At 37.9% G+C, this 26729-nt stretch overlaps 3 protein-coding genes across 6 annotated transcripts in view; all 3 read left to right on the top strand.

Moving 5' to 3' along the window:
- Positions 1 to 1132: 1132 nt before the first annotated feature.
- Positions 1133 to 4553, top strand: ubap1la (ubiquitin associated protein 1-like a). 2 transcript variants are annotated; one of them, XM_056239195.1, is made up of 6 exons: positions 1133 to 1188; positions 2207 to 2342; positions 2433 to 3092; positions 3395 to 3562; positions 3654 to 3755; positions 4284 to 4553. In XM_056239195.1, exons 2-6 carry the CDS (start codon positions 2211 to 2213, stop codon positions 4416 to 4418), a joined length of 1197 nt encoding a protein of 398 aa, XP_056095170.1. In that variant the 5' UTR covers positions 1133 to 1188; positions 2207 to 2210; the 3' UTR covers positions 4419 to 4553. The 2 variants fall into 2 exon arrangements, with proteins under 2 accessions (XP_056095170.1, XP_056095169.1); XM_056239194.1 differs by lacking the exon at positions 1133 to 1188 and having other exon boundaries at positions 2088 to 2342.
- syt12 (synaptotagmin XII) overlaps positions 1952 to 26729 on the top strand; it is a 35562-nt gene continuing 10784 nt past the window's right edge. The window contains exon 1 of the mRNA XM_056239193.1: positions 1952 to 1957. The gene's annotated coding sequence lies outside the window, so the exon portion shown is untranslated. The remainder of the gene's footprint in view (positions 1958 to 26729) is intronic.
- Positions 5277 to 26726, top strand: prc1a (protein regulator of cytokinesis 1a). Of its 3 annotated transcripts, none has more exons than XM_056239188.1 (15): positions 5277 to 5410; positions 6523 to 6655; positions 6739 to 6861; positions 6966 to 7199; positions 10712 to 10882; positions 11630 to 11779; positions 11874 to 12021; positions 12495 to 12631; positions 12725 to 12820; positions 12901 to 13047; positions 13140 to 13250; positions 15448 to 15540; positions 15639 to 15797; positions 15890 to 15918; positions 26507 to 26722. In XM_056239188.1, the coding sequence occupies exons 1-15, from the start codon at positions 5400 to 5402 to the stop codon at positions 26553 to 26555; spliced, it is 1791 nt and encodes a 596-aa protein (XP_056095163.1). In that variant the 5' UTR covers positions 5277 to 5399; the 3' UTR covers positions 26556 to 26722. The 3 variants fall into 3 exon arrangements, with proteins under 3 accessions (XP_056095163.1, XP_056095164.1, XP_056095165.1); XM_056239189.1 differs by having other exon boundaries at positions 15893 to 15918; positions 26507 to 26721; XM_056239190.1 differs by lacking the exon at positions 15890 to 15918 and having other exon boundaries at positions 26507 to 26726.

Raw genomic sequence — 26729 nt, 5'->3', positions numbered from 1 at the left:
AAACTATGAATATGTTTTTAAACCAGACTTGTTTGTGTGTTTTTATAGAAACACTACTCTCTTGCGTTCGTTGTGTACAGTGCTCCTACACTGTAAAAAGTTATAACCTGCAATTGTTTCCTTAGAGCTATTTCTACCTTTATTTATTAACCCGTAAAAAAAAAAAAAGTTTTGTTGATGTAAATTATTGTATATGGTTCAGTGATGTTAAAGGTACGGTTTGTAACTTTTAGCACTTTAACGGTTAAAAAAACAAAACCGTGTTTTTTGCGGAAGAACATTTTGAGTTTATCGTTTTAGTGTATGCTAATGAAACATTTTATGATAAAAAGAGACAAGCAATATGTCACAGGTTGTGTCCAGAAGCCATGAAATCCAATAAAATGTTAAAAATGTCATTTCTTTACACCTTTTTTTTTTTTTTTTTTTTTTTAGTTTCAAGCTCACTTCCAAAGTAATTCTTAGGCTAGAAATGACTTTTGTGAATGCAAGCTTTTTATTGTTAAGACAAAAATAGAAAAGTCATCGAAAAAATAATGCTGCTTTTTTAAAGTTTTATAGTACTTTTATAAAAATGTATTATCTTTAATAAACATAAATCAATGTTTTTTTTGTTTGTTTTTTTAATGTAGCGTAATTTGACTTACTTTAGACTTTAGGTCAGAAACAAAAATCCTGCTGTTTTAGTTTAGGCCCACTAGAGGGCACACACCACATAAATCACCCCTGTTTATGTAATATGGCCCAGCACTTCAAGCTCATAAAGTGTGTGTAATCTCCAGATGCCTTTTTCAGGTTCACGGCGAATAAACAACACAATAACAATAACGCACTGACAATCTTCTCACATCTCATAACATATTGCCGTACATAAACAAAACAGCACCACAGTTCGTGGTATATATCTGAGTATTCTAGGAATTGAACCTCTTAAGCATCTTTAGCACCTTATCATCTTGTGAGAAATGGAAAGGAACATGATTATGATGATGACGTAAGTTTGTCCCGACAGGTTATGAAGGATTATTGTGTGAGTCGGTGTTTAAGCCTGTGTGAGTTCACCAGGGGACATGATGCTTCTGTTATTATGCACACGTGAACCTGATTAGTTAAATCTGACAACGAGGAACATACGACACACACACACACACACATCCTTCAACTCACAGACAGAACCATAAACTGCAGGTAAGACAATTTCATTTAATGTCCTGTAATCAATGCTAAGATATACCAATTTACAGTTTACTTGGTTCCATGCAAATGTTGTAATGTATAAATATTATGATTATATTAAATATTTTAAATAAAATAATACATGATTAAGTTTTACACCAGTGATTGAGCATCATATTATTACTATTACACAGCAAAATCTCACATTATTTCATTCTAAATATTAAGATTATATCAAAGTTAAAAGGTTTGTCATTTGAATTAGTTAATAAAAAGTGTTTATTAAAATTACATTATCCACAATATTATTTCGCAGCAAAATCTTCATTTTTAGTTTCTAATTTAAAGGTTTTTACTACAATAAGGTGAAGTGAGATTCATATTATTAGTATTCAGTGTTGGGTGTAATGCATTACTGAATAATTACTGTAATTTAATTACTTTCCTTTTGAAAAAGTAAAGTAAGGGATTGCTCTTAATTTTTCTATAATTGTATTAATAACCTCTGATGTAAATGTGTTAAATAAATATATTCTAGAGCAATTCTATATAATACAATAGTGTATTTAACATCTAATTTTAATGTCTAAATGTGTTTTTAATGTAACATTTTCCTTTATATTATAATGGTCAGTTCAAGAATAATTTATAATTTAATGTCTGTCCTTGTATTGTTCAACTGTTTAAGGTTGTTACGGGATTTAGAAAATAATTAATAATAAGTAATGCAATAAATTTTAGAGAGATAAATTAGTACAGTAATCTAATTACACTGTTGAAGGTGTAGCTAGTATTTAATTATGTTTTAGAGTAACAAACCCAACACTGGTATTATGATATTGTATGTTTTTAATTGTATTCATGGAAAAACAGGATCTTTATACTATAAAGTCATAGGACACCGTGTGTATCATATTCATGGAAATGTGCCTAAACTGCCTATGTCTTAAAAATGTGCCTCAGCTATACTGACTGAGATACTGATTAACATAAACATTATTAACTTGCCTAAACTGTTTGTTCATGTCAGCAGAATGTCTAGTCTGGATGAGGTACCATTTAAAGTTGCACTGGACTCTATGGAGATACATTTGGGTCAGAAAGAGCCGGTTGCAGCTCCAGAAATAAAGATCCCAGATTGTGCTCAAATACTGCGTGATACAAACGTAAAAATGCAACAATAAACTCACAACTAATATTGTACAATCTGTAGGATCTTCTTTCTCTTAATGCTCACATGTTGTCCTGTTCGACAGTATTCATTCTCTCTGGAGAAACGGATCATGGCTATATTGGAAGAACAGCAGCGGAAGAACAGGAAGGCCAATAAAGCGCCCCCGAGTGTGTCCCCCACTTGCCCACCATATTGTCTGATGTTCAGCAGCCCGCAGGAGCGCCGCTTGGTGCGCCTCAGAAGCGCAGAGTTCTGGGAACTGGGCCCACGTTCCCGCAGCCTAAGCCTCAGCGCTGCCGACTCGCGTAAGCTCCGCCCCCTGCGGACGGTCCAGTTCCTCATCGCCGACACCGACTGCGAGGATGGCTACGGTGAAGATGACGAGGGCTCGTCTACTGAGGAAGATGATGCTTGTAGCAAAGAAAGACCGAAGAGCTCCGGCTCACAGTGCCTGCGATGTTCAGTTCGTCAGACCCAGAGAGGCTCCAGCCCTCGCCCCGCCCCGTCCTGCACACCCCAGAGGGCCCGACCGAGCTCTGCCTCCTCTCTAAAAGATATACGGAAGCCTGTCCCGCTTTCCCTCAGCCAGACACCGCAGGGCCGTCCTCACAGCTCCAGAGAGCCCCGCAGAAAACCTGCCGTTACGAGAACCAGCGGGCGGAGGAACTCACACACACTCTTACAGCCGCGACCCTCGTCTGCAGGACAGCTGCCCTCAGCCAGGCCTCAACCCGCCTCACATGTAATATACACACCTCATCTATACACACCTCATCACATGTAATATACACACCCTCAGCCAGGCCTCAACCCGCCTCACATGTAATATACACACCTCATCACATGTAGTATACACACCTCATCTATACACACCTCATCACATGTAGTATACACACCTCATCTATACACACCTCATCACATGTAATATACACACCCTCAGCCAGGCCTCAACCCGCCTCACATGTAATATACACATGCTGCAGATCTGTAAATCTTATTTAGGATTATTGTTGAGCTGATTTTTTTATTACCGGTGTGTTTTAGGATGTGCGTCCGCGGACGTCTGCAGGGCTGAAGGACGCTCCAGTAGACTTGCTGTGTGCTTTGAGTCAAGAAGAAAGGGATCTTCTTGAAGCCGTTACACAACAAGGATACACACTGCGCACTGCCATACTAGCACTGCAGAGGACAGGACCCAAGAGCCCTGATCAGGTAACACACACACACACACACACACTGCATGCAAAAGCACATAGTATAAAAATACACATTCTGTATCTGATTCCCTATTGATTTCCTCCAGATTTTGAGGTACCTGACTTCATGTGATAGTCTCTGTCGGCTGGGTTATGAGAAGACTCAGGTGGAAGAAGCTTTGGAGATGTTCCAGAACTGTGAGAGCAAAGTGAGACCTGGAAAAAATACCCCTCGAATGACCATATAGTGCTCCAAACACTCAACCAATCGGCATCCAGCACACAAAACACCCCTCAAACCAGTATTTAGTGCTCCAAACACTCAACCAATCAGCATCCAAGGCACAAAACACCCCTCAAATCAGCATATAGTGCTCTAAACACCCAACCATTTGGCATCCAGTGTGCAAAACACCCCTTAAACCAGTATTTAATGCTCCAAACACTCAACCAATCGGCATCTAGCACACCAGACGCCCATCAAACCAGTCTTTAATGCTCCAAACACTCAACCAATCGGCATCTAGCACACCAGACGCCCATCAAACCAGTATTTAATGCTCCAAATACTCAACCAATTGTCATTCAGCACACAAAGTACCCCTCAAATTAGCATTTAGCACTCCAAACAGTCAACCAGTTGGCACCCAGCGTACAAAACACGCATCCAATCAGCATTTAGCTAATTAAATACACCAACCTGATGTAGTGGATATACTTTTTTGTTTTTCTCTCAGGCTTCAGAGTTCCTGTTTCTGCTGGCTCAGTTCTGTGAGATGGGTTTCCAGCAGAGCACCATTAAAGAAGTTTTACTGCTGCATGAGAACCATAAAGAGAGAGCCCTGGAGGAGCTTATGACCCGGAGCGGCTGAGAAACCATAATATGATCCTCAGCTATCTAAATAAATGAATGAAATAATCCTGAGCTTCAGGATGAACAATGGAATGAATGAATGAATCCTCAACTCCAAGTATAAATGAATCATCGACATGTTATATGAGCATATGAATCAAATCCATTAATGAATTAATGAATCTTTATCTTCAGCTCCATAAATTAATCTATAAATAGCCTACTTACAAATCCTTCTGAATGAACGAGTCCTTTGCAGCTTTAACACTCCAGTCTTTTATGGAGAAGAGGTCCTGTTTGTGTATTGATTTCATTGTATTATTGTTTATGTTGATGCCACATGATTACCTGTATATGACAAAGATTAATCACCTAGTTGATGAGAACCATATCTTAGAGTTCATCATGATGAAGATTAATCACTTAGTAAAAAAAGTTACAGAATTTGAAAAGGGCTGGGACAATTTGAATGAATTTAATTAAACACTCTATTGCGTTTATTTATATTGCATCAATAATTTAGTTTCAGGATTGTATTTCACATGTTTAAAATTTAATAAAAATTGTATCATAAAAGTTGTCAAAAAGTATCAGAAATTATTTAACTCAGCATTTGCCCTAACAAACCAATCACGATTTGATTACATTCAATTCTGCTGATTAAAGCGTCCGAACTCAAAAGTAATTCCATTCTTCAGTACAGCTGGTTAAACTGGTCAGTCAGCTGGCTTAAAATGTCAGCCAATCAGTGCGCTGTAATGTGTCATATGACGCACTTCAGCCTATCAGCGAGCATGATGTTGTTGTCTAGCTTGGTCTCGGCCAATCAGAGGCCAGAAGCGTTTCAGTGCGGGGTTTGAATTTTTTTGTCAGAAAATTCAAGCCAGGAGTGGCGGCGTCGGATAGATCGTGAATGAAGCGTAAAATAAAAGTTTAGAAGTGTCAAAATAGCGTTTATCAATTATATAAATCTCATCGGAGATCTGCGGCGAAGGACAGGATGAGGAAGAGGTAAGAGGGACAGTTTGAAGCTGTATGTGATTATTATTTCGAGCAATGTGTTCTGTCTGTGTTAGCTTTAAGTTAGTTGCCGTCGATGCTTAGGCTTTAGTGGAAATAGTATTTAGGTTTAAAATGATCGATGTGTCGTGATTTGTGAGTGATTTTACTTTAATTTAAACATTTTCAAATGGTTTAATCAACCGTTATTTAGCATTAGCCCTGAAGTTATGCAAATACTGTTGATTTAAAACCGTCCCTTTCAGTAATTCCGCTATTGTTAGAAAATGTAGTGATTTTATTATTTATTAATACAGACAGTGATTAATAATGCTGCACATTTTCAATGGTCATTTATTAATACAAACGATATGCTAATTTATAAACCTTGCCGAAGCATAATAATTCAATAATTTTATTCAATACAGACAGCAATCAATAATGCTTTGCATTTTAGTGATCATTAATTAATATAAATGATTATTCTACTCATTTATAAACAACATGAATCCCCTTTTCTGTTATTATTGGAACATAATGATTTTATAGCTCCGTAACACAGACAGAATCAATAACACTGCACATATTTAATGAACATTTATCAATAAAAAATATTATTCTGCTTATAAACATTGTGAAGTTTTTTTCTAGTTGATGAACAATAATTATGCTATTATTGGAAAAATATAATTATTTTATTATTCAATAACAGACCGCAATCAATATTAGTGCTGCACATTTTTAATGATTTATTACTGATACAAAATGATTGATAAACATTGTGAAGCCCTTTTATCAATGATAATCAATATTTCTACTATTATTGGAAAATAAAAATATTTTATTACTTAACACAGACAGCAATCAATAATGCTGCACGTTTTAGTGATAATTTATTAATACAAATTATTCTGTTTATTTATAAACATCGTGAACAATTTAATAAGTATAATAGTAGAATATTGCTGTTGATTTGATAATTTATTAATTCATAATAACACTCAATGGTGACTATTTTTTATAATCTTTAGACATACACTGTCTGCGTCTGCTATCTGACCCTTTAAATAGCATCTGAGATAACAGGACATGTATTCAGTAGATCTGAATGTGTGTAATTTCAGTGAGATCCACGCTGCAGAGTCTGTCTCATATCTGAACAATGCTCTTGGTGAGCTGAAGGACATCTGGGAGGAGATCGGGATCCCAGAGGACCAGCGGTGTCAGCGCACGGACGCCGTTCACATGCACATCAAGGTCGGTTCAGGTCATGTGCGCTTCTCATTAACCGGAGAGAGTGGTGACACCGAATCAATGTGAAATCTTGATTGTGATTCCAGAACCTGCTGGACATGATGATCGCAGAGGAGGAGGGGTTGAAGAAGCGCTTGATGAGCAGTATTGAAGCATGCAGAAAAGAGGTGGCTTGCCTGTGTGATGAACTCCAGCTGCTGGATTATCAGGTGTGTATTTTACTTAAGTCTCAGGGGAAAAAACCTGTGCCCTCTAACTCCCACACGTTCTGTTCAGCCGGCCAATCAGATTGTATATTTTCTGTGTTTGGCAGGAGGAAGACGGGCTTACGATGCTGCAGTTGGAGAAGGATCTCCGTACGCAGGTCAAGATGATGCTGAAGGAGAAGGGTGGGCGTCAGAGCGAGCTGAAGTCTCTGATTCAACAGGATCAAGATCTGTGCGATGTCCTGTGTGATGACCTCTTCCCCATCCATCCCGAAAGAGTGCCGTCACAACAGCAGCTGAACAACTACAGGCAATACATCAACACACGCAACCAGGAGAAGGTAAAACACACTCACAAAGCTGAGAAGCACTTTATACTGTCTGTGTTTTAGTATGTGTGAAGTAGTGCTGTAGCGGCGCGTCGACGCTTCGACGACAAAATTACATCGACGCAATATTTTTGCGTCGACGCTTCTTCATTTATTTATTTTTTGCACCGTTTCCGGCAGTACAGCTCGCCAACACACGTGGGAGACCGAAACATTGCAGAATGGAGGACGAAGAAGACCACTAGAAGTGAATGTGCTTTCCATTAAATGAATCACACACAGTAAACAAATCCTTAACAAAAAAAACCTTTGCAATTTAGACGCGCAAACTGGGTGCCGGTGCGGTGAGACGTACGGCTCGGGCAGATTCGGCTTGCAGTCGTTCATCCGCGGACGCGGCGCGCGCGCGCTGTTGAAGCCGTGCACACAGCCAAGCGAAATGGGGTCTTGGCGGTCTTGCGCACCCAACGTGTCATTTTTGCCGCGCGCTCGTGCGGACGCGTCGAGTATAAACAAGGCTTTGCTCCGTGTCAGCACGCGCTCTGATCGGTAAAGGGGCACAGACTCTCCCGAATCATCTCCAGCAGTAGCAGAAGCACCACTAACTCCGCCTCCGCTTCCCTCGTAAGCTGATATTAGTATTTAAACATTCTCTATGATAAAAAATGTTTGTACAAAATATTTTAATAACATGGTTTTGCGGTTATAGAGTTCAAATGACGGTGTTCAAATACATAACATTAGACTGACGTTACCCAGCTTATACAGTATCATGATTCAGTACGCTAGTTCGTACTTATTTGAGATACATTATGTTTTTTTATTAATCGAGCAGCAGAAAAATAATCTTTATATTAATTAGAGTCCGACCGATATATCGGCCGATATTAGGCATTTTCCAAACTATCGGTATTGGCATTTATAATGGCCGATAAATGAATATTTTAAAAAATGCGTGTGCGGTGATTCATGTAAGGGTGGCGCTGTCAATACCTAAAAGCTGTCACAAAGAACTGGCAAAAGTAATGATTATGAATACAACGAATATAGCAAGGAGACATTTTAATTGTTTATTAATAAACAAGTGTTTTCAGTCAGTGTCAGCCAAAGATGAAGTTGACGATGCTGACTCGCGATCTTCAGTGAACGCGCGCCAGAGAGAAATGCACATTTCATTCGATTACATGAGTCTGTCTGTCTTTCGTTTTGAATTGTTCTGTTTAAAAGTAGACATTTCAATATAGATATATTTCAATTCTCAGGTCTATACGCTGAGTTTCGGTTCATGAGACGAGCTCCAGTTCACCCGCAGGCGCCTCCGTGTCGAGATTATCTATTGTCTGCTATATTTACTTCTTAAATACAGGCAATTGGTTGATGATACATTGATTAAAATTAAGATACAATTAATACAAAACGAAATTCACTTTGAAACGAAAGGTTTTGTGCTTTCTGTTTGATGTCTATGTGAAAGTTTCAAAGCATATTTTAGTGCCGCTTTCAGAGCGCTCACGTCCGTAGTGCTGAACTGTCGCGTCTGTAACATTGTTTTTTCCTCATAAATGCGAACACGAAAAATTAAATAAAATAAAATGAATATTTTATGTAGCCTGTGGAGACTGAGAGCCAACCCTTCTTCATCCGGTGGGTAGTAGCCTACTTGTGATTTGCGCGGTGTAATTCACAGAATTGATTTCTCTGCTACCAGCCTCTGTCACGTATTGTGTGAGCTTGTGACTATTGCAAGCGCGCAGCTGAGAAGTCCTGATTATATTGTCTGCTATATTTACTTCTTATTTATTAAAATGCGTGGCACGAGCGATCTCTGACAGTAAACTGATTCTGCTTTGTCTCGGGTAAACAGCTGTTCCGACGCGAGCAATAACGGCCGCGTCCGGTGTAGACAGTGTTAAAGCTCATTCTGCCTATAACGCTACGTTACAACATCAAGCAATATTCCAATAATTTATATAATTATAACACTTTATACAGGGCCATTTTGCATTAAGAGTAGCCTAGTTTCACGTTTAGTACATTTTGCTTACTAATTATTTAAAATAGTATAAAAGTACTGTACATATGTAATTAAAAACGTTTTCATTATGATATTATTAATTTTACTTTAGTAAAAAGATCTGAGTTCTTCCTCCACTGGTAGAGATTAGAGGAATTAAGACTAAAAATAGAAGATAATAAGTTTTTGTCAGTGACACTTTTTATATATTTATTGATACAAGTTATGACTAAATTAAAAGACAAAGTCGTTAGTGAAGATTATGCAACAGTATTTAGAATATAATATAATATAACATGCAATGCAAACTAGTTTGGTTACAGCTCAACTGTATAATTCTCATTCTATCTTTCCCCCTGCCTCCATTACATATCTGTGTCACACAAGAGTTTGATCACCACATTTGAGTGATCATTGCACAACGTGTTTATAAAATATATTTATTCTGTTTATACTGTGTAAAGTACCCATCAAAAGTTTGTACACACCAATAGGAAAGTGTCCAAACTTTTGACTGGTATACTGTACTATAATACACATAAAAAATATTGCTACTGTATTATAATACACACATAAATAATATCGACCGATATATCGGTATCGGACTTTTTTTACTCCCTAATATCGGTATCGGCATCGGCCCCCAAAAATCCATATCGGTCGGGCTCTAATATTAATCGTCCAATTAGTCGTTAGATTAGTCGACTAATCGATAAAATAATCGCCCAACTAATCGTTTAGTTAATAATCGTTTACCCCAGCCCTAAAGTAGTATGAAATAAGCTATATTAAAGGAATAGTTCACTTAAAAATTAAAATTCTGTCCTCATTTACTCACCCTGAAGTTGTTCCAAACCTGTATCAAGTTCTTTCTTCTGCTGAACTCAAAAGAAGATGATGAATGTTCATTACCAAACAGTTGATGGACCCCTTTGACTTCCATTGTAAACCTTCTATGGGGTCCATCAACTGTCTGGTTACTGAGATTCTTCAAGTGAATCATTCCTTTAAAGGGATAGTTCACCCAAAAAAGAAAATTCTGTTATTAATTACTCACCCTCATGTCGTTTCAACCCTGTAAGACTTTCATTCATCTTCTGAACACAAATGAAGATCTTTTTGATTAAATCTGAGAGCTTTCTGTCCCTCCATTGACATCCACGCAACTACCACTTGAAGCTTCAAAAAGTTCATAAAGAGCTTGTCAAACTAATCCATATGAATTGAGCGGTTTAGTCCAAAGTTTCTGAAGAGACTCGATCGCTTTATATGATGAACAGATTCAATTTAGGCTTGATTTCTGAAGGATCGTGTGACACTGAAAACTGGAGAAATGCTAAAAAAAATCATATTTGCATCACAGAAATAAATGACATTTTCAAAAATCTAAATTATTCCAAACTTTTGTCCATTAATGTATCCTGTGTTCTTAAATGACTAGCGTTGTAGTTTGCCTCTGAATGTGACAATCTATCCAGAATGGTTACAGGAAGTGTGCTTGTGTTTACAGGAGCGTCGTCATGGCGAGTTTGTGGAAATGAAGCATCAGATCACAGTGTTGATGGAGGATTTGGAGCATCATCCTGACACAACCTTTGAGAAAGACGCTGTGTGTGAGGATGAAGACGCTTTCTGCCTTTCTGTGGAAAACATCAACTCACTTAAAGTGTTACTGCGACAGGTAAAAACACTCTTCACAATATTCTTTCAGCCATTCCTTTTATTTATTTATTTAAATATTTATTCAGCAAGGATGCATTAAATTGATCAAAATAACTGTAAAGATAATTCTATTTGAGTTAAATGCTGTTATTTTGAACTTTCTATTCACTACTAAACAATCCTGGAAAAATGTCAGTTTCCACAAAGATTTTAAGCAGCACAACCATTTTTAACATTGATAATAATCAGAAATGTTTCTTGAGCAGCAAATCATCATATTAGAAAGATTTGTTGAGGATCATGTGACACTGAAAATTCTGCTTTAAATCACAGGAATGGAAAACCTAATGTTTCATATTGTTTCTGTTTTTAATGTCTTTTTGATCAAACAAATGAAGCCTAGATGAGCATAAGAGACTTGTTAAAAATATTGTTGTAAATTATGATATTGTTAACATTAGTTATTATACAATATCTATTAAAAATACCTACAATAAATGCATATTTATTTATATTTATTAGTAACAATTTATTTTAGTGTCTGTTACATGTATTTACTATAGTAATAACAATACATTATGCATAATCACATGTAACTAACCCTATAATAAGTACATTATTAACCCTAAATAAATGAACATTACATCCCTTTAAAATAGTGTTACCTTATTTATTTATATCTTTTTAAATAATGATTTGATGCCGATCAAATTTGGTTTTCAGTAGGTGAAGTGTTAATGGTGTGTGTGTGTGTGTTGTATTTCAGCTGGAGGGCCATAAAGCAGAAAGTGAAGCGCTGTGTGTGTCCATCCATGGTCGTATTGAGGAATTGTGGGAGATGTTGCAGGTTCCTGTGGAAGAAAGAGAGAGTCTCATGCAGAACACCCACACTAGCACAAAGAGCAGATTGAACGCAGTAAGTACTCGCGCACCTGTCACTAAAGTAGGTCATGATGTTTCTGCTGGAATTATCAAACATTCCTCACGCTGTCTTTCTCTCTGTTTCACAGCTGCAAGCAGAGCTTCAGGTATTGGAGGAGCTGAAGAAGAAAAACATTCAGCGTGTTATTCAGACAATCCGATCAGAGATGGTCAAGTTTTGGGAGAAATGCTACTACAGCCTGGAGCAGAGACAAGCCTTCGTTCCTTACCACTGTGGTACGCCAACAGCTAGATTTCAAGAACTTGGCTGAATCCCAGTTTACATACTTTAGAGTACAAAAAGTGCTGGTGGTGGGAAAGTATACACTTGAGAATATAATAAGACGATATTTAAGGGAATTATTCAAATTTCATGTTGATATCACATTACATTCATGTATACAACAATGTAGCAAAAGGCTTTGTGGATTATATCTACCCCAAAAACATGGATGCATACTTTAAAAATTCAGAAATAGTACGCAATTTGGGCACCTTGAGGTTGAGACCGAATTAATCTTAGTCACCATGAAATCAAAATTGACAAATCTTGTTTTTTGATGGAATATTGTAGTATTATAAACTATTTTTAAAGGACTATTGCAACGTCAATTTCATGCTGATTTTAATCTGAATCGTACAGACTTTATGCAAATTGAGATTGAGCGATAGGTACGCAGAGTTTGGTTGACGATTGATTTTGTTGTTAGACGATCTGGACGAGGAGGTGTTGCGTGAACATGAGCTGGAGTTGGAACGATTGAAGCAGGATTATACCGGACACCGCGAGATGTATGACGCCGTTTCCACCTGGAGCAGCAACTGGACTCTCTATCAGGAGCTGGAGGTGAGGAATCATGGGAAATCACCTGAAAAGTTTCATAAACATTAAAGAGCTTGCTGAAATGAAATCCAATTATGATTGCTCTTCGTTCTCCAGAAAAAAGCCACAGACCCGTCTCGCTTCAACAACAGAGGAGGAAACCTGCTGAAGGAGGAGAAGCAGAGAGTCGACCTGCAGAAGAGTTTGCCGAAGGTTTGAGCCGCTCTTTAAGCAAACGATGTTTGATTGACGGGAATGGATTGTGTGCTCATTTGTTGTGTTTGTTTGGTTAGCTCGAGAAGAGTCTGAAGGCTCAGATTGACCAATGGGAAGCGGCGCAGTGTAAGGAGTTTCGTGTGAATGGGCAGCCGTTCCTGCAGTATGTGGAAGACCAGTGGAATCAACACCGCATGGAGAAAGAGAGAGAAAAACAGGAACGGGTATGAACGGGTTTCTTCTTGAAATGACTCTTTCTGACATCGTTAATTTGATCTAATATTACACAAAAGTTCATGATGTTTGTACTGTGCAGCAAATGAAGAAAGTGAAGCAGACAGAGGAAGATCTGCTGTACGGCACCATCATCAGAACCCCAACCAAGAGAAGACTCGCTGGAACGCCGACACCTAGCAAGACACGCAAGGTACTGATGGGATATGTGTACTTATTGTCGACCGAATAAATTTGATCAAATTTTAAATTTAAACAAATTTATGTAAGAAAATGATAATCAAAGGTACCAATGCCCTGATGCTAATATAACTACCAGATATAATGCAGATTAAATAAATAATTAATATAGTATAATATAATTTGATAATGATAGCAAATGTACACTAAATGCATAATGTAAATGTACATAAAATTGCTGAAATTAATTGAACATTTATACTATTCCTATATTTATTTTAATTTTATATTTATTATATTTTACCATTAATCTTTTTGATTTGCATATATCATTATGCACATTTTGCACAAAAAATAGAAACATATACATTTAAAACATGTTATAATATTATATTACACACATATATATATAAATGTAAAATGACATTAAATGGAAATATATTTTTTTTATTTAAGGCGAGGCACGGCAGGCAAAAACATCGGGGTTTTTTTTTTTCACTGGTCAATTTTGAGATTTTGGGCTATTTGTCTTCAATAACATGTCTTCTTTCAGACTTGTGGTGAAAAAGTCCAAAATACACATTTAGGTCTTTATTTTACTACACTTTGTCTGTTTGCGTGTGTAGATTTCACATAAATTCATCAAAAGTTGGCGTTCTAAATCATCCTGCTGCTCCGCGTTCGCTGTCTGCACCCTGTCATCACACACCGTTAGAAAGCTCTCTCTCTCATTTACCACAACGCTATCAGATCCAAATATGGTCATTTCCTGTTTATCAGCAACCAATCATGAAAGTAAAACCGGCGATTTAACTCGAATTGCGCATCTCGTTGGCTGATGCCAATTTCTGACAACGTGATTCGTTCAGAATCGTCACGTGACGCGCTCTGACATTATATACTTGCATCACATAATACTATACTTTACACGCTATATATACAAAACAATTACATTACACAACACATTTCAGTTTTTGTATAATATAATTACTATATAATACTAAACAAATCTAATTGTGGGATCCTAAAGTGGTTGTGAGTCCCTCAGGCAGATCATATTCACCTGTGTAATGGACTGTTGATGTGTTGTTTTGGATGTTATGATCAGTGATGGATGAAGCAATGATGAGTTTTGGATGTTAAACAATGTGATACATTGATTTTACTTGGACCTAAAGCATATTTTGTCTGTAATTCATGGCTTTCAATAGAAATTAGTGGAATTTTGCCATACAAATCTTTAAAGGCCGTTTTCTCAAAATTAGTTTTTTCTCACACTCCTAGTGACGATTTTCCACTTCAGTAGCACCTAGATACACCAAACTTTACAGTCCTATTCCTAACTTTATTGTGAAGGTTTGTTCAGAGGGATTTGTTGATATATCATTCTTGGCCTGATTTATGACATTTTATGCCTAAAAATAGGGTGGAAATCAATTTAAGGCTATTGGCAGTATTTTCTGATTTACAGGGTAACAAAAGGAGATATTCATAAGGAGATATATCCCCTCTGTAAATGTCTTTTCATTGAATATATCAACGAAATGCAACAATAATTTTGAACCTTGTTTTTTTCATCTTCAAAAAACGTCACTTCAAAATATAGGCAAATTAGCGCATATTTATTTAGACATAGCCTGATTAGCATATTTAAACAAAAGATTACAAAAAACTTGCAATACATTTTTTTTCTCCTATTCATGTGAGTAATCAACTGGTAAAGTTTCATGGTGATATCTGTAAGTTAAAATTTTTACCCTATTCACCTGTAGTGTCTCGCCTTTAAAAAAAAAAGCAAATAGCATGCATACACACACACACAATTTTATATATATGTGTGTGTGTGTGTGTGTAATATAATATTATAACATGTTTTAAATGTATATGTTTCTGTTTTTTGTGCAAAATGTGCATGTATATGATGTATGCAAATCAAAAAGATTAATGTAACAATAATAAACATAGTTTTATAGATAAATTATATATGCATTATAAATGTAAAAATAATAATACAGAAAATATATCTTTTTTTAAATATAATTTTTTTACACTTCTGTCGACTACAAAACAAAATGTGCATTGACAAGGTGGTCATTAGATTTGAATCAGGAGGAACTCAATTTTTTTTAAAATCAAAAACATGTTGAGCTGATTGATTGTTTGATTTCTTTCTTTTTTAACCACACTATTTATGTTCTGTTTTTTTTAAGCTGATCTCCACCTCTAGCATCTGCACCCCCAACACGACACTTCGTTCCATATGCTCCTCCCCTTCTATGAGACCGCCCCTTTCCTCTAGCAAGGTGAGTTATGCTGTTTTAAACACTGGATTTTTCACACTATTATATTATATATTCATTTTTATGATCATCAATAATAATGTAAACTGCTTCTCGTCTAGTTGGGTGTGCGAACACCTGCTCGTGGCCGAACCCCTCGTGGTCTGGAGAAGAATAAGGAGAATATTTCTCATCTGAGCGGAGCTTTGCGCACGATGACCGCCAGCCCTCTCAGAAACTACTCCATCACGTCCGTGGCCTCCTCCTACTCAGAGTTTGCAGTAAGTTCATTATCTTGCCGTTACGGTCTAGACACACAGGCAGCAGATGCAATCGAGTGACCCCCGTGTGCTTATTCTGCCTTCTGTTATAGAAGGATTCTGAATCCACTGCAACATCCAGGTCTGTATGTCTAAGAACGTTCACCGTCCATCACACTAACACACTTTTCTCGCCTAACCCGACTAATGGAGAAGGGTTCTTTCAGCTTCTAACAGTGAAGTGACCACTCGGAGACTGACAGAAGCACAACTGAAATCCAATCTGCTTTTTGTAAAGACTAGGGGTGTCCCCGACTAAGGATTTTCATAGTCGAATCAGATTCGTCAAGTCCTGCCTGTAGTCGACTAATAGTCGAATCATATGTGTGGTGTTGGGGAGGGGGCGGGGCTTTAACATTTTAAAGCCGCGATGTACAGAACATCACACAAAGATATAGAAGAAAATGTATAAAAACATTTTGGATCAATAAAACTAAGAAATAACATAAATAACTGCAGAAAGGCCACACTGCAGATAGGATTTGCATTTCACATGCAAATCAAATTAAATCGGCTGAATTGCCTGTACGAGCATTAGGGCTGGGGCGGTATGGATTTTTTCTAACCGCGGTTGAAAAGCAAGATATTCCCGTGGTATAGCGGTAAACCGCTTTAAACACCATCCCCCCCCCCCCCGACTTCCGCGCACTCACCAGAAGGCGTTTTTTCTAGACAGACTTTGTTAAATATTTTCACCTACATCCGAAAAAAAACGAGCACAATTTGAAAGAGTCCGATTTTCATTAAGCTGTAATTTGGCATGAACCAATCACTGAATAGATTTTCAGTGTCAGAATAGGTCAGACATGATTTTGACCACTTTATTAAGTTTTGTTTTGTAGAAAGCCTTTCTTTAAATTAAATTTCGTTTTGTATAAATTGTATCTTAATTTTAATCACTGTTTCATTAACTAATTGCCTGGAATTATACAAATATAGCAGACATATAACCAGGACGATGTGGAAGCGACGGTGCGATCTCTTGCGCGTGAACTGGAGCTCGTCTCATAAATGAACCGAAACTTGTGCGCCCATCGGAGACGGAGTTCACTGCTGATATTCTGAGGATACAGCATAGCCAATAGGCTATACTATGGACTTTAGCCTTTAGATATCTTTGCTGCATGCGCAGTCTCCTTTCTAGAACAGCCATGAGCTTTCTAGCCTCGCGGCAGCAGCGCCTTGCATCGTCATAGACCTTAAAACTGATTAAAAAAAATCAAAAAACGAAAATTGATCAAAAAACGTTGGTGCGGATGGATGGCGGACAGATGATGCGTTTTGTGCTGCGGTTCCGTTGCGGATGAAATAATAATAGCCCATCCGCGCATTACGAATGTAATGCTATGTGTCATGGAACATTGCGCTCCCCAACTCGCGAAAGGGATTTGCTCCATCTTTTGATAAGTTTTGTTTAGAAAACCTTGAATCCATGTAAGACACACTATCATTAGAAATAATCCATGTCATTAGAATCAATGAATCCATATCATTAGACACAACGTGCACACATATGCAGGCCAATGTTTTTTTTTTTTTGTTTTTTTTTTTTTTTTGCGGTGATGACGGTGACGAGCTCAGACCCGCGGTTGGAGTCACGTGACCGCGGTATTGCGGTAATGCGGTAACCGTCCCAGCCCTAACGAGCATGCTCTAGTCTAGGCCTACAGCGCAACATCGATGCACTGAAAAATAATCAACAATTAAGAACAAAATATACATTTATAATAAATAAAAATACAAAACGAAATAAGTCAGAATCAAGTCACAAGAAGCAGAACAAATGTGTGCAAAATGCCTAAAGTGCAGGGGAACAAATATTCAAAACACAAGTCACAAATAGTTAAATTAGATCACCCTGAGTGATCAATTAATAAAATAAAAATAAAGAAATTATTAAAATAAAGAAAGTATGGCCAGGATTGTCAACTTTGTCTTTTTAACTGCAGAAACTAGGGCTGTCGCGATAACCGCAATGTTGCGGTACCGCGCTACTGACAGGCCAACCGCAGAGGAATGCAAGTAACCACAGCAACCGCCAAACCGCGTTTTCTTTTTTCATAAGGCCACTCTTCGTAGTTCGTACCATGTGTATTGAATGTTAAATAAGTTAATAATGATAACAAGACTGTTTATCATGGTGATTTGTACAGAGGCTTCGTGGATTTTGACTTAAGCCTAAACAGACAGTGAATGAGATCGCCTGAGCGCGTGCGAAACCTGCGTCTGTCTTTGAAGTCAAATCATGTATATTCGTGAAAAGGTTGCCGTTTCCAGGGAAAGCGAAATATTTGTCGTATCATCCTTTTAACGTGTAACGCCGCCTTCACACTGGCAGTTGAAATCATCTCCGATACGGCTCCGAAACGACCGGAAGTCATTCATTTCCTATGGAGATTCGCAGACCGCATGCGAATGGGTCCGAAACGGGTCCGACCGAGTGCGGTGCGAAGAAAATCGTGTCCGTTGGTCATCCGGATGCGTTCAAAAAATTGAACTCTTGCGAAAAGCTACGGACGGTTCCTATCCGACAATTCCAGCGGAAGTTAGCGTTGCTATGATACTGATAAACAAACCTGAATTCTTATCGTTATAAAATCATTATTTATTTTATTAAAAGTTAAGTTATGTAATTTATTTTCATGATTTGCTAACGTTATTAGGGCAGTTAATACAATTAAATTGTAGGCAGACATCGAACTAAATATGATATAGTGGTATAAATTATACCACTATATCACATTTTTTAGCCGACCTGACATGTCAACGTCCTGAGCAACTTTCCTCACGCAGCAGCCTTCCTATTAATATCTCTATAACCCTCATCAGAGAGATCAGTGTTTCCCCTACCATTGTTTTAGGGGGGCGGCCCGCCCCCCCAAAACGACCCCCCGCCCCCCCCTAAAATGCTGACGAAATCCAGTCATAAAAAAGGAATTTACGCGGAATTTGTAAATCTTTTGACGATAAATAGAAAGCAGTTCAGTACACTTGAAATCAAATCGCGATGTAGACAAGTGTGTGTGGATATTAAACCAGAAAGACGATTTAAATACGAATCCTGCATGTTCTGTGTGAATGAATGGTGCAGCCGACGCGTAGTTTCATTTACCACACACACTGAAGCACGTGTGACGCTTGCGCTGTTTTTTTTTTTTTGCCTATATGAAGACACTAATGCATAAAACTTCCTTTCCAGGCTCTAGATCCACTCCGAAAGTCACTTCGTGATCATTTAACCGCTTCATTTGAGAAAAACGATCATCATGACATAAACACACAAACTCAAAAGGTCTTCACGGCAACCCGTCAAAATAAAAGTTCGGTTTAACTTGACAGAAATATATTACCGTTGTACAGTAGAATTTAGATATGTCCCAATGTAATAATACTAACACTAATCCAAATAAAGTATCATCAAAACTGAATTTAAAGGGTCACTCCACCCATTTCAACATTAATCTTTATTGAAAGTGGGTTATATATGTAGTCGAAATGTAAAAGAAATTTTAAATTTGGTGCCCTCTTGACCGAGAAAAGACAGAAAATAACTTTGGGGCGCATTTGTATGTAAGACAACAACTCCCACAATGCACCATGTTGCACAGCTCCGCAAGCCACTCCCACTAATCCAGAACAGCGCAAACATCAGAGAAATCGCTCTTCCGTCTACAAGAAGGCTAGCTGCCAAATGAGTTTAAAATTCATTTCACAAAAAATGTCTAGTTAGTTGTGGCGAGCAGGACGAGGGCGAGGGACGTGAGAGGACGACGCGAGTGATAATGAATGGCACCTGTGCAGCGGTCTCATATCTCTCACGGAGGAGCGGAAGCACAAAAGGAACAGGCCTGATTTTATGTTTTGTTTCTGTTGTGTGTGGCCAGCTGGCTTATACTTTTGTTTTGTATTTGTTTATTTTACTATTAAAACGTTTAAATGTTCGCCGGTTCCAGCCTCCTTCTTCCCACAACAACGAACCCCGTTACATTGGCAAACTCATTAGTGAATTACTCGTTTGTATTTCTTTCTATATGGTGAATTATTGCATGATACCTGCATGTTCAGTCAGGCGAAACTAGGATGGTTCACATCACAACACAAACGTCCGTGTGGTCGTCTGATTCAGAGATTTCGTCCAGGAGAAACTGCCTTGTTGAAATTCTCTGCAGCAGACGGACTCTATCTGTGTCCGTAGCGCACAGCGAGAGCACACGCACCAGCAGTCCGCCCAGCTCAAGCCAGCCCGGGCTCCTCGTCCGCGACAGGCAGCCGCCTCCTGTTCCACCATCAGCCTCAGCTGCTCTTCACTATATTGCGGCTCGTAAAGATAGCCACGAACAGCGGATTCGAGCAGCAGAATTTCAAAATCCTCTTCTTCCATATCATGTTTAGTTTCTTCCGTCATTGTCGTAACTTCCTATATCCACAGCGCTTGTTAGCTTAGCTTATAAACAAGATGGCTGATATTGCTTTCAGTATCTGCAAGTGAAGTCCCACCCACTGATCTGTGATAGCTCTGTTAGCGCATTAGGTCCAACCCCCTATGGGCGGGTTTGAAAGGGTGGGAATTTGTGCTTGTAGTCTATACAGAAATCCCCCCTTTTTACACTTCCTCCTACAATGACGTCAAATGACGATTTTTGCGTCATTGTAGGAGGAAGTGAAAAAGGTAAATAGTAGATTTCTCTCGTCTCAGGGGAAAATGAAAGAATGTTGCACGACCATTCAATAGTATGACTGGTTGTCTAACAATGGACCTCTTAATGCAAATGGGTGGAGTGTCCCTTTAAGGAACAATCCATGTTTTAATTTTAACAGTAAAGCTCATTGTGCAGCACGTTATTTGACAAAAAGTTTATTTAATTTCATATGATTAAAATTGATGATAAATGATAAAATTTGTGTTTTATGTCTTAATTTTATTACAAGAAAAAAACAACAAAGAGTTAGTGAAATTTATTTTCATATATTTTTTTTAAAATGTTGTATAAGTTTAATGATTCATAATACATTATTTCAATTAATTAGACACACTTTTTGATTGCTAAAAAATTTACACCATGTATCCGTAACACACCCGCTCCGCAACACTAGCAGTTTCAGCCCCCCCCCCCTCTGAAAAAAAATCCTAGGGGAAACACTGGAGATCATACAGAACTGACAGAATCAAACTTTCTAATCTCTCCGCCATTTTTGTTCTACCCGCTTCCGACGCTTTTCACTGTGTAGTACGACGTCCGTTGGGGGCGTATTGCGTATTACGGAGCTGATTTCAACTGCCAGTGTGAAGGCGGCGTAAGGGTAGGCTATTTACTAGGGCTGGGTATCGATTCAGATGTTCAAATTCGATTCGATTTCGATTCACAAGCTCACAGTTCGATTCGATTTCGATTCTCGATTCGACTATAATGAATATAGATGTAATACAAATCTCAGTCTAAATATCAGTTTACAATTTTCTATTACATTGATCTCACCTAAATGTTTGTTTTTACAATGGGGTATTTTTTTTGTTAAGAGTTTATGCAACACATGAAAGCTTGATTTCAATCTTTGAATTAAATTGAAAAAAGTAGCACAAATAAATACAATAGAATAGGCCTAAAGACACAAATAAAAATAAAAGTTTTTGGGTAGGTCAGAAATACTACAGAAACTGAATAAAGTAATCCAATGTAAAATAACACTGGATAGTCTTTTAGTCCTGACTGAATTAAATACATAGGCTATTAATTCTGATTACTTACAATTAATGCTATATTATGTTGTTTTGACGACAAAATTAATGACAGACACATATGGCTGCGTTTACTTTAAGAACTAGTGCACGGATCCATTACTGTTTCATTATACTGTCTGTCACACGCGTTTTATGCTTATTTAAGACAATCGACTGTCTTTATACTAGGTTACTCACCAAGACCACAGTTTTGACATCATTTTGCGTGTTTTTAACTGTTAAAGCGATATAATCAACGAAAAAGAACTTTTGTTACTGGCGAGCTGTTTGTGAGGCGGATTTAGGCTTTACTGTATGTGCACGCAGTGAAAAACGTGCGTGAGCACAGGATAGTTTAAAATTGCTTGAATGTTTAAACTGGTAAAACTTAAAAAAGACGTGAAAATGATAAACGTTGGTTACGATGCAATGCTGGCCCGATTGTGCAAGTGAATCATGTCCCGACTCCTAAACACGAGTGTGTATATAAATAGTCTCTGGTGTGTATCGACGCCTGCAGCGCTTGACGCTTGCCTTGTGCAGAGTGAGAAGACGCAGCACCGCGAGCCCTGAATATGGAAAAAATCGATTCGTGGCCGTTGAGAATCGATTTTGAATCAACCACATTTTAAAAAACGATTAATCGAAAAATCTATTTTTTTTGCCCAGCCCTACTATTTACCATGAATGGCGTCAGCGCTGGTCAGCATTACACAGCGCGAGGAAGCCGTGGGGGGAAAGCAGCGAGTCACGCATTGGTCTCTATTAAGTGAAGCATTGCTTCAGCTTTGCCCAAAAGTGAAGCGTTGCTGGCCAGCTGAGCCTTGAAAAGTGGAGCTCAAAGTTTAAAAAAATAATTAACGCCTTGTTTCATTACATCTATCATTTAAGGAATCAGCTTTTTTGAACGTTTTCGTTGAATGAACGGTTTAATGACTCACTCAGTCTATGTTGTCCGTTGGCATAACAATGTAACTGCGCGCTGAGTGACAGTCTTTCAATGCGCAGAGACGCTGTTTAGTTTCGGTTACATTGGTTACATTGTTTTTGTGTATGCTGACCACATCATAACACGTATTTATAGCAATAAATAAATGGCGGAAATACCGCATATCGCGCTATTGAGCCACTCAAAATTACCGCAAGGGAAATTCCTTCACCGCGACAGCCCTAGCAGAAACAACAATAAACACTAAACTGGAGCGGCAGTCTTTTTAGCTGAAACGTGTTCACAGTATCCAAAAATTAAATTAGAACCGGCTGAAATGTTTTGAAATCACTTGTACCCATACCTGATCGAAAAAACAAAATCCAGTCTTTCACTCGGCCTGTGTCCGTTTGAGTCTTTTCAAATTGTGTGCGCGGATAAAATACATTCTAAAACGCTTAACGTCAAAAACGCTTAATGGCTTTGTCCTAAAACTGTTATATTAAAAGATCAAATTCTGTACACACCTTATTAATAAAGCATACTATATAGCCAGTGATGGGAATAACGGCGTTATAAATAAACGGCGTTATCTTTTTCAGTAACGAGTAATCAAACGAATTACTGTTTCCCCCGTTACAACGCAGTTACCGTTACTGACAAAAAAAAATGTGGCGTTACTATAATTGAACTCACTGAAGCGGTTTTCATCTGAGTAGGCTCTCTCTCCGCCATAGGACCTGCAAAGTTTTTTTCTCTGATGTGTGTTTATGAGGCGCCGGAGTGGACAAAAGCGAAGCGAACGGCGCGAGCGCGCTCAATGCGCGAGAGAGACCGAGTGTGTCCGAGAGCGCGCTCAACAGTTGCGCAAGAGAGACCGAGGGTGTCCGAGCATTATATAGTTTGTTTATAAATAAATGACATATTTCAGCATTAGACAGCATTATCTATAGCCTACTGGTATCATCTGCAACATTAATTAATTGACATGGTTATACAAATGAAATCTAAAAAATTACCTACAGGGAACGTTCTGTTTAGGTTATAAAATAAAACCCGAAAATAACCTGCAGGGAACATTCACAGAAAACATCTTTGTTTGACCGGTTGTAAACACGTGCGGCAAACATGTCTAGAATTTGGCTTAAATAATGATGACTTTCGCTATAGGTTATAAAAATAAACCCCCAAAGTATTATATATTTTGTTTTGGTAAATTGTTCAGTATTATATTGAGAGAGCACTTGTTAAACTGTTTACTTTTGTTAGGAAGAAAATACTTAGGCTACAGTATGTCTACTAGTTGTGAAGTTGTGTAACAGTTTTATCATTTTAATATGCACAAAGAGTATGTATATATTTTTTATTATTATTTATTCATTTTTGGTAGCCTACATTTCTTAAGAAGCATAATTTATTTTTAAACTTATTTGTTGGCCAGTTGGGGTCTGTGCGATATTAAGTATAAACCATCTATAATGTTTTATTGTTCTACTATAGTAATGCTAATATTTAGAATAATATATTGAATTTAAAAGGCGTCTCTCACATTGTCCCACAGCAACATTAAAATAGAATAAATTATTATTATAAAACATTGAACACTAATCTACACTATTAAGTGTCCATTTCATTAATTTAACATATTTAATACTGGGGGCATCCAAATTATTTGACATAGGCCTATTTTTTTTTTTTTTTTTTTTTTTAAGTAACGCAGTAGTTACTTTCTCTGGTAATTAGTTACTTTTATAATGATGTAACTCAGTTACTAACTCAGTTACTATTTGTGAGAAGTAACTATAACTAGTTACTATTTGTGAGAAGTAACTAGTAACTATAACTAGTTACTTTTTTTAAGTAACATGCTTAACACTGTATATAGCCTACAGAAAAGCAGATGAGCCCAGAATATGAACGCAACGCGTTTTATTATAGGCTACGTTAAGCATTTTCCTCCCATAGAAAACCATTAAAGAAAAAGCTTTACGTGACTTTCTATAGGAGAAACGCGTTGCGTTCATATTCTGGGTTCATCTGCTTATCTGCACATGGAATGGTTTCTTAAGGTGTGTAGCCTACTGTGTACATACATTAAGCACGTAAAAGTGCCATTTAAGCGTTTTAAAAGCTTTTTTCACGTTAAGCGTTTTAGAACGTCCCGAGGAAAACGAACCTGTTAACGTTGGCCGACAGAAGTGCGATCATGGTTTTCCTGATGCTAAATCCAGCCTTGGAGAATATCCTTGTGTGCATCTTTAGATTTTCTTATCCCAGACATTTTTAAAGATTTAAATCCCTGCCGACAAGACGCTCCTCTGTCGGTCACGGATCGAAAGTGAAACTTAAATCTGTCACGGGGTGTTTGGATTTATTCACGCTGCACGCACGTTAAAAAATATTTATTAAAAGCTTCTTTCTTTGCACATTTTTATTGACAGCATTATCATAATAGGCTGTATATTAACGTATTGACAGAAAACCAGTAGTTCTATGTAGGGATGGCCCGATACCGATACTGGCATCGGGGATCGGGTCGATACTGTCCTAATATACTCGTACTCGTACTCATAAAAATTCGCCCATACCACGCACCGATACCACGTACATTTTGCAAAACGAAACTGGCCGCCGCGAGTGCTTTGTTGAGGTGAACTGAGGCATAGGAAAGTATAATGTCGGCGGTTTGGGCTCATTTCAAGATAAGGGGTGATGACAACAGCAATGCAGACTGTGAGTTATGTTCAGCTAAGGTGTCGAGAGGAGGGAAAGAAAGTACATCGTTTAACACCAGCAATCTAATTAAACATCTGAAGACGCATCATAGATCTGATGGCCGAGCGCGCGCGCGGGCGGTAATGCACTCACTCTGTGTGTGCGGGTTACGGGAGAATAAAACGATTCGCGGGACTCCCGCAAACTAGAAATATCTATGAATAAAACATAAAAACTAAAAGATTTTTATTCATCTCTTGCAGAAAAGCAACAAGAACAACTACAACAAAATAGAAACGATTTACAGGCCAGAGTTTCTATTCATAACATGGTTACAGCGTTGAGCGATGTAGCCAATCACAGACATATGTGTTGATTTCTGGAACGCAATGGCCAATCAGAAGCATTTAAGATAGACTCCCCTCACCGCTCAAATCGGACTTTTTTGTTCAGTGCTGAATTCTGTATGCTGGCAAATCCTCGAATTATAACAAACAAAGTGTGGATATTATGAAAGATTGATTGTGCAGTCAGCTTCATTGATAATAACAGAGATGTGTGAGATCGCGATGAACTGTCAGCTTTTAGGATTTATTAAGGGAGTGCACTTTGCGCGCATTCAGTCATGCCAGACCATGCACGCAGTAGCCTGCTTGCTTTTATGTTAAATTAACAGTGGTTTGTGTGTTAATACATTTATTATTTTACTAATTTTTATTTATTTTTTAGACTTGTTAAAACAAGCAGAGAAGAAAATAAAAACAGTCTTCTAACCTGTGTTCTAAAATAGTCGTCTTCTTTTCTGGGAGCCTATTACTTTTGCGGTAGAAATATCGGTATCGGTACTCGGTATCGGCAAGTACACAAATGTAAATACTCGTACTCGTATCGGTTTGAAAAAAAATGGTATCGGGCCATCCCTAGTTCTATGTGAAATCAGACATTGAGCAAACTCATATAGCCAAAATGACATAATCCTCGTTTAATAACACATCTGCGAAGATTCGACCGTGAGATTGGTAGTCGAATCAGGCTCCTCCTATCGAAGCATCGAATCTTTGACTATTCGGGGTCACCCCTAGTAAAGACCCCATGAAATCACATGGAGTTTGTGGCATTTTTGTGGTTTAGCCTGTGTTTTGGCCACCCCTGAAATGGGTCATACCATTAACATTACATGAGCTGTTGAATTAAATGCGAACCTTGCCGCTTTAAGACCTAAAGATGCATGAACATGAAGGGTTGTGGTCTGTCAAACAGTCATGTGACGGAATATTAGCAATTTATTTTTTATTTTTTTGCCAACAGCGGGAGCTCTCAAATGCTAATAAATCCAACGTCAAGACTGGAGTTCTGAACTCAACCATCACACGCTGAACACGCTGGATCGAAAGCAGCTCGACTGAACTGATGGGCATCAATGAAGACAAAAAAGCTTTTATGGAGATACTGAATGTAAATCATTGTGACTTTGTTGCAGAATTGTAAATATTTTAGCTCTGCTTTTTTATAGTTTTCTCTCAACTTGTTT

Source organism: Rhinichthys klamathensis, unplaced genomic scaffold (genome assembly GCF_029890125.1).
Source record: "Rhinichthys klamathensis goyatoka isolate OS25496 unplaced genomic scaffold, OSU_Roscu_1.1 h1tg000557l_1, whole genome shotgun sequence".
In the NCBI taxonomy this organism is placed as follows: Eukaryota; Metazoa; Chordata; class Actinopteri; order Cypriniformes; family Leuciscidae; genus Rhinichthys; species Rhinichthys klamathensis.
Note: the sequence above shows the minus strand (reverse complement) of the source record. Positions and strands in the feature narration are given on the sequence as shown.

Coding starts and splice junctions, on each gene's coding strand:
- ubap1la (XM_056239195.1), top strand. CDS start 2,211: ATGTCTAGTCTGGATGAGGTACCATTTAAAGTTGCACTGGACTCTATG. Junction 3,093..3,394: donor GGCCTCAACCCGCCTCACAT/GTAATATACACA, acceptor GGTGTGTTTTAG/GATGTGCGTCCGCGGACGTC. Junction 3,563..3,653: donor GACCCAAGAGCCCTGATCAG/GTAACACACACA, acceptor GATTTCCTCCAG/ATTTTGAGGTACCTGACTTC.
- prc1a (XM_056239188.1), top strand. Junction 6,862..6,965: donor TCCAGCTGCTGGATTATCAG/GTGTGTATTTTA, acceptor TGTGTTTGGCAG/GAGGAAGACGGGCTTACGAT. Junction 15,919..26,506: donor GAATCCACTGCAACATCCAG/GTCTGTATGTCT, acceptor TTTTGCCAACAG/CGGGAGCTCTCAAATGCTAA.